The 7,541-nt window shown below is 29.0% G+C and overlaps 1 protein-coding gene across 1 annotated transcript in view; it reads right to left on the reverse strand.

Moving 5' to 3' along the window:
• Positions 1–6,714: 6,714 nt before the first annotated feature.
• Positions 6,715–7,541, reverse strand: part of LOC105361288 (ankyrin repeat domain-containing protein 27-like) — an 8,906-nt gene continuing 8,079 nt past the window's right edge. The window contains exon 9 of the mRNA XM_011498410.1: positions 6,715–7,144. Coding sequence (XP_011496712.1) covers positions 6,776–7,144 — 369 coding nt within the window. The 3' untranslated portion in view covers positions 6,715–6,775. The remainder of the gene's footprint in view (positions 7,145–7,541) is intronic.

Consider the following 7,541-nt stretch of genomic DNA (forward strand, 5'->3'; position numbering starts at 1 on the left):
TAATTTCTAATTGGGACCTTTTTTTTTCTTCAGCCAAGTTTCATCTTGCAAAATTAATTTATTTTATATTTACTAGGAGAGTATTAGAAATAATTTTCATTCGATGAATATTAAATGGCATTTTTATTGAATTAAGATATAATTTTAATCGTATTAAATAAAAATAAATATAATATTAATGTTTTCATCGGATTAATCTCATTGGATATCTAAGAATATTGCTCAAATTTGCATAATATCTTTACTCGCGTAAAAAGTAATTATAAAAATGAAGTCACCATTTTATACGAATAATGGCGTATTTATTTCACTTTAATATAAAACGTAACAATTAAGATAATAATTTTTTCCTTGGCGTAAATATTGAATTGTATATTTACTTAAAATATTGAAAAAGAAAAAAAAGTACACAATTTATTATAGTATTTTAATTCATTATGAAAGTAAGGACGTTTTTTCATTTATTTTTCTTGAAACTTACCTTGAAAAATGTACAAAGTACGTTAAGCCATTAAAAATATTTTTAAACGTTGTATTTAACTCAAATTCATAATTTAGTGATTTATAGAGAAAGTGTAAAATTGTATTTTTTATGGTACTCCAATGGTTATGGTCTGGTCTAAATTAACGAAAGTTTACCAAACAAAAACGTTAATAGTGTTCAGTAGAAAAGAAAGTATCAGACTTTTTTTTTTTTTTTTTTTTTTTTTAAGGGTTAGTTTTGAATTGTATGCAAATAGGATAATTCCATCTCTAAGTGAAGAGTAAAGAGTGAAGAGTCCGCTAAGTGACCACTTAAAGAAAGTCTAATTAAAGTTGTAAAGGTTAAAAATTTTGGAAATTTTATAAATACTTTAAAGTTTAATAAAGGGATCTATAATATTTCTTTATAAATGATAAATAACGACATTATTCGTGCCAAAATTAAAATACAACTATAAATTTTCTTATTTTTTGTGCACGATAAAAATTAAGGGTATCGCGTTAATTTTAACGATTTTTCATTTAAAGCACAATATTATTTATATTTATACTATTTTGTCACTCTGAGTTTGACATGATTTTTAACAATCGCTATTATTATTATCGACAAAACTTTTTAATGCTATTATCATTTTGATTATGGAACTTGAGTGCGTGGTCACTCGTTAGAGCATTTGTCCTAATACTTTATTTTTATTTTAAGTTTTGAGAATATTTGTGATACTTGTGTGTAAGTTTGCATTGACAGTTTATAAATAATTATAATATAATAATGTGACTACTGTCAAAAAGTAACATATTATCTTGTATTCATTTTTTATGTAATTATATGCATACGTGTGCAACATGCATTTGTTGATTTTATTAATTTTATATATAATTATCTACACATCACATTAAAAAAATGTTAAAAAATATAAAAAATGAATATGTTGGTAAATGTGTTTTTTAAAACTTTTACGAACGAAAGTTTTTGTAAATAATTGTGATTATTTTTTCACGAAATAATTTTTTTTAACACAAAAATATTAATTTACTTTTATATTAATAATGCACTGATGTAGATATTAAATATAAATTTATAGATTTATGTAGGTATATTTTATTTAAAATCATATTTAATTATACATTATAAAACAATCGTTATTTGCAGTTTTAATATTGCACCTAACGTATAATTTAACTAATAATACAAAATATCGAAAATTCCAAAACTATTATTTTAAATAGAGACAACAAAATTATTCTGATATGTGATAAATATCATTACATTTTCTTGATTTTGTTATGACATATATTTGGGATAAATGATGAACATACTTTTTATTCTTATTAAAATATATTAATTTTATATAAAAGAAAAGCTATTAAATTATGTACAAAGATTTTGAAATAAAATTAAACTGACCGTTTTGAAAATTTATTTTATTTTCTTGTATGGCAATTTACCAAAATTATATATTATTTTTTAAGACTCCTGTAGAAAAATAATTATTTTTATTGCGATTACATAGCATGTGCGTGCTAATGGAATTTTATGATAATTAAATTTAAAATAAATGCTTTCAAATTAATTTCAAATAATTGTAATAACTTCATGAAAAATTCTCTATTTCAGTGAATATTGCTGCTTTTATAAATGAGTAAATTATTGTAAATATTTACAAAAAAAAAAAAATAAAGAAATTATTCTAGTACAATCAAATTGACTGAAGAGACTAACTTCCTACTTTTACATGTTTATATATTTACTAGAGAATTCCTTAATTCTATAATAAATGCCAATATATAATTTCTTAAGACTAGTTTAAAAAAAGACTTTTAAAATTGTATAAAATACATAAACATACAAAAGATTATAATTTTATTGAATCTAATTTACATTTGACTTAAAGAGCAATTCGTGTAATATATATATATATATCATTTGTTTGTTCGTAAAGAATTAAATTCTAACGTGAGACTTAATTTTTTTTTTTTTTAATTTTATTTTATTAGCAATAGAAAATATAAAAGGTATACAGTATAATCACTTTTTTTTTTTTTTTTAAAGTATAAAATAATAAATTCCATAATATATTAAAATTAAGACAAAATTATAATTAAAGTACTATATTTTATTAAAAACCTGAATTTTTATTAGAATCACATTTGTAAAATTAAAACAATAATTATTAATTGAGATATAATATACCAAAACCTTGTTTATGTCATTAAAATGTAGTTAAATATTAAGACTTTCCAGGTTGACCAATAAGACTGTAATATTCAAAAGAATATATATATATATATATATATATGTATATATATATATATATATATATAGCAACAACTTGCAAATTTGTAATATTAAATCATTTATGGACTATAATCGAGTTATATAAGAAGTTATTTATAACTATGGACATAAAAGTCATACTGGAAGTTGTTCATTGAGCTTGGTGTTGTTTATTAGGTTCTAAGTACAACAATAATGTAACGCAATCAAACAAAAATTTATCCCCATGTAGACTTTCCATTAGAGTTTACTTTATGTATGTATATTTTAAAAATTGAATATTTACTGTACTAGGTATGCTCATGCATTAGACCATTATGGAAGTTTTATGAAAATATAATGGAAAATTAAAAGTGAAACAGGCCATTTTTATTAAAAAATAAAAAATAAAAACAAAATTTACCTAAACTAGACATTTATTGTAAGTATCGTGTAATAAGCCATTGCGTGTGAAGTAGCGATTGCATCATATAGATATTTAAATTCGAATACGTAGAAAGAAACCTTGGACAAATGTTTAAAGTAAAGTACATAAAAGTTTATAAGAATAAGGTAGGCATTTACTCGATTGTGTCTATTGAATTGAGATAGTAAAAATTAGACCGACGGTTAACAAAAATTATTCAAGCATAAAATTAACATTTTTTTTTTTTTTTTTCAAGAGTGATTCCTTGAAATTGCAAAATATAATAAAAGACAAAAATAGAAAAGATGTTCGTTTGTTTGAACGATCATCACAAGACGTCCTTTTACTCTATATATAAATAATGCTCTTAGTTTATAATATTTAGAGGTAATTTATGATATAAACTCAATATATTATGTCGCATAGAATTATTGTATCGTTTGAAATAATTATTCTCCCATATTGTTCTCAGTCTCTCTCTCTCTCTCTCTCTCTCTCTCTCGCGGTCTCAGTCGCTCGCTCTCGCTTTCGATTTATTATATTTCCATTACCAATCTAAATGTGGCCTGCGCAAGCGTAAGTATTGACTAAACGTCATCGTTCGTCCCAAAACAATTTTAATCAGAACTGATTGTATTTTATCACATTTTCGTAAATTTTCTTACATTCATTAACATTATTTCAAATAGTCTATATAGTTAATTATCGAATCAACAGATTACCTTAAACAGACCTTTATCTCTAATAAATACGTATAAACAAAGCTTAGTAATAATTTTAATTATGTCTTAATGTTAACTTTAATCTACAAAGAGCTATATTCAAAATATGTCGATTTTGGCTCGTTTTCTAATGGTAATATTACTTTACTTGTGCTTTTTCACGCTCCGGGCAAATTCAATACCTAACTGCACACGAATAAACGAAAATTCAATTGTTCGATATTATTACGGGCACCTAGCCGATATTTAGTTCATTAAATTATATTTACAATTACTCGTAATATTACATAAAATGATTTTAAAGGTCGTTTTTATAATTGACTGTAATATTATTAAAAAAAAAAAAAAAAAAAAAAAAAAAGAGCAACAACAACAAAATGAAGTAATTATGCAGAATACTGCAAGCAAGAAGTTGGATTTTTTTTTGCCTATAATGAACGAAATCTGTTTCTTAAAGACGTTTGCTTACTCGCTTACTTAAATTCAAGCAAACATAAAATACATTACGTGGATCAACAATTCAATATATTAAAGTGATATTTGATAACCGAGCAAATTCATAACGATGGCACTCTATTGATAAAATGTTGGTAAAAAAGAACGGATAAAAACAGAGCAAGTGCTTCGACTACAAGCGATAAGAAAACGCGTGATAGAATGTGTAATATGTAAAAAGTCGCAAGAGTAAAATATTGTAATGCTTTACGAAAGTTTTAAAAGGGTTGAGTACGCGGTTCGAATATCGATTCAATCAATATCGATAGCCCTGACTTTTGGGAAAAATCAAAAACTACAAATGATACACTCGTTTCAGGATTTAAATACTGAAGACAGTAAAGGCGATAGAGGGTAGTAATCGAAAATTGAGGGTGAACGAGCGAAATCTATCAATGCGAGATGCCATAATCCAATATGGTGCATAAATAAAGCATTATTAACATTGATTATATTTATTTCGACCTTTTATTACTTAACTACCTCGAATTTCTTTAACGCGCACGCACGCACGCACGCACGCACGCACGCACACACGCACACACGCACACACAGAAAACAGATTTATGATTTTGCATTATTTTATATTCCGACTGTTTTGTGTGCGTGGGTGCGTGTGTGTGTAATTTTATAAAATGTTCATTTATGTGCACAATAATCGACTAGAAGTATTTTATAACATGAAATCTATTGATAAAATTCAATATACAAGTAACATGTGAAAATTTATAAATCATTAAAAGCTAAGCCAAGATCGACGCTATTTTATTTTTTTATTTTCAACAAATTTCTTAAAAATGTTATTTATTTAGAAAACAGTCTCTTTATTCGCATTTGGACGTAATCTAAACATCGTTGTATTGCGAAATTTATATCAAAGATTAATATAATATGTATCGATCGAATATTAACGAATACGAATAAATTATTTAAATTTATATTGTTGATGATAAACTAGGTACTAAAAGTCTTAACAACTACGTACTATAAATAAATGAATTTAATATTTGTAATAAATAAGCAGATAGTAATGTTTAAAGATTTTTTTATATTTATAAGTAAACAATGTCAAAAATTTTAATGGGGTAAAGGTGAAGAATTTAGAGATGAAAATAGAAAGGCGATTTGAAATTTGTAATAATAAAATTGAGAACTCTCAAGAGATCGAGCGTATTGATTTGTAAAAATGCATTTGAGTCTAATGCTTTAAGCCTATGGTACAATTGTATTGCTATCCCCATGCGTAACAAAATTTGCAAAAAATTTCTATAAATAATTTTAATAAGGCATAAGTTTACGATTTACAGTATGCAAATAATTTGTAACAATAATTAATTTTATTGTATTTAAGATTGGTTAGAAACGAGAGTAGATTTGAAAGAAAAGATAAACTTAACGAATCGCGATGTCTTAATGCGCTTGATGAAGTTTATAAAGTTACCGGACGGAATGAAACATTGTCGTCTATGATAAATATATATATATATAAGCGGGTCATAGTTTATCAAATAATGACAGAAAAGCGGTAAAACTGGGTCTACGTTTAAAGTATTATAATTGTAAAATAATGTTAAGAAATAAAAAGTAAGTCATTGGATATCATTAATCTTGAGGAAAGCAGATATCGAAGAAAAGTGACTTCACGACAAAGTCGTTAGAAATTGCTGGCATAGAGTGAATTGCCAAAGGCCCTTACAACCATTGTCAATTACATATGATCGAATGATCCAATCGATCGTTTAAATGCTGGGTAAACCAGTAAATCGCGCGCGGATACCTACGGTCCCCTCGCGTTCTGTCGTACTAGATATCCAAATATATTTTGCCGAGTGCAACTCGAAATGTAAAGGAGAAACCTCGAGTGACGAAGAAGACCAGCCCCTCCTTCTTTATTCGAGAAAACCGAAGGTGGTACGTAACGCGTGCAACGAGTTGCGATGTAAATAAACCTAAGCATTGGTGAAAATAGTACATTTGCGCATTTCCATTGGAATAACCGAGCTCACTCTACGAGCACGATTAAAAGTTTGAAGATAAATAATTTAAATTAAAAGTAGAAAATGTGGGGAAAAAGAGAGAGAAAAAATGCAGAAAAACAACAGCGATAATGACAAATTAAGAGCACGCTGCGAGCAAATCCGTCAGCAGGCTGTAATGTCATGTTATCAAAATGTAAAGCAATAATAGCGCACCGACGATTAATAATTAATGTTAAATAATTATTAATATAACTCCCTTGCTGAGTTGCATGAATCTTTGAGCTAAATTTCGCATTAAAGTAACAAGTCCCGAGTGGTCAAAGTCCACTGGCAATAATCACCATTGCGAATGAGTCGAGAGCTCGTAAGACTTAACGATTTTCTCATCTCGGCCATGGCGGGCTCGCGCCTTCTACTGACTAGCATTGGCCGGGCCGACGTTTTTCAGGATCTTGGCAATGTTGCTAAGCGCGAGCGACATGAAGATATCGTCGGACCTGATTCTCTCGACCTCCTCGAGAGCCGTCGCACCATCGAGGTTGCGCAGCCGGGTGTTGGCGCCGTGGCGCACGAGCATCTCGACGATGCGTACATTGCCGGCGCGCGCCGACAGGTGGAGGGGAGTGTCGCGCGCGTTGTCCTTAGCGTCGCTGTTACAGGCCCCGCACTCGAGCAGCATCTTCACGACCTTGGCGCGGTCGTTGAGACAGGCCAGGTGCAGCGGTGTCCGGCCCTCGGAGCGCGTCACCGTGTTCACCTTCGCGCCCGCATCCAGTAGTACCTGCGACATTAGCGTTAAGAACGTTATTGACAAAATTTCTCATGACGGTAGCTCGTCGCGTCCAATCGTCGACATCATCGGCCGTGGGCAACACCTTGTTCACCCCTCCTTACTATTTAAATTATTCGCATTTGACGCTGAAAGAAAATCACGCGCGCTATTTTCATTCGACGAATTAATTCAACGAAGCGAATAAGTTTATCGTCGCGACTCGAGGAAGGAAATGTTTCGTTAATTTTCACCTTACTATAATAAGGGCTTGGCCGAAGCAACATTTACAGCGCCTATTATGATCCAACGGTGAATCATTTAAAACACTCGGTTAGTTATACGACGGATGAAATGCAATGCAATAAAAATCAACGCTCTTGCTTGTAGTTTAAAATAATGTAAATAG

Source organism: Ceratosolen solmsi, unplaced genomic scaffold (assembly GCF_000503995.2).
Source record: "Ceratosolen solmsi marchali unplaced genomic scaffold, CerSol_1.0 scaffold30, whole genome shotgun sequence".
Lineage (NCBI taxonomy): Eukaryota > Metazoa > Arthropoda > Insecta > Hymenoptera > Agaonidae > Ceratosolen > Ceratosolen solmsi.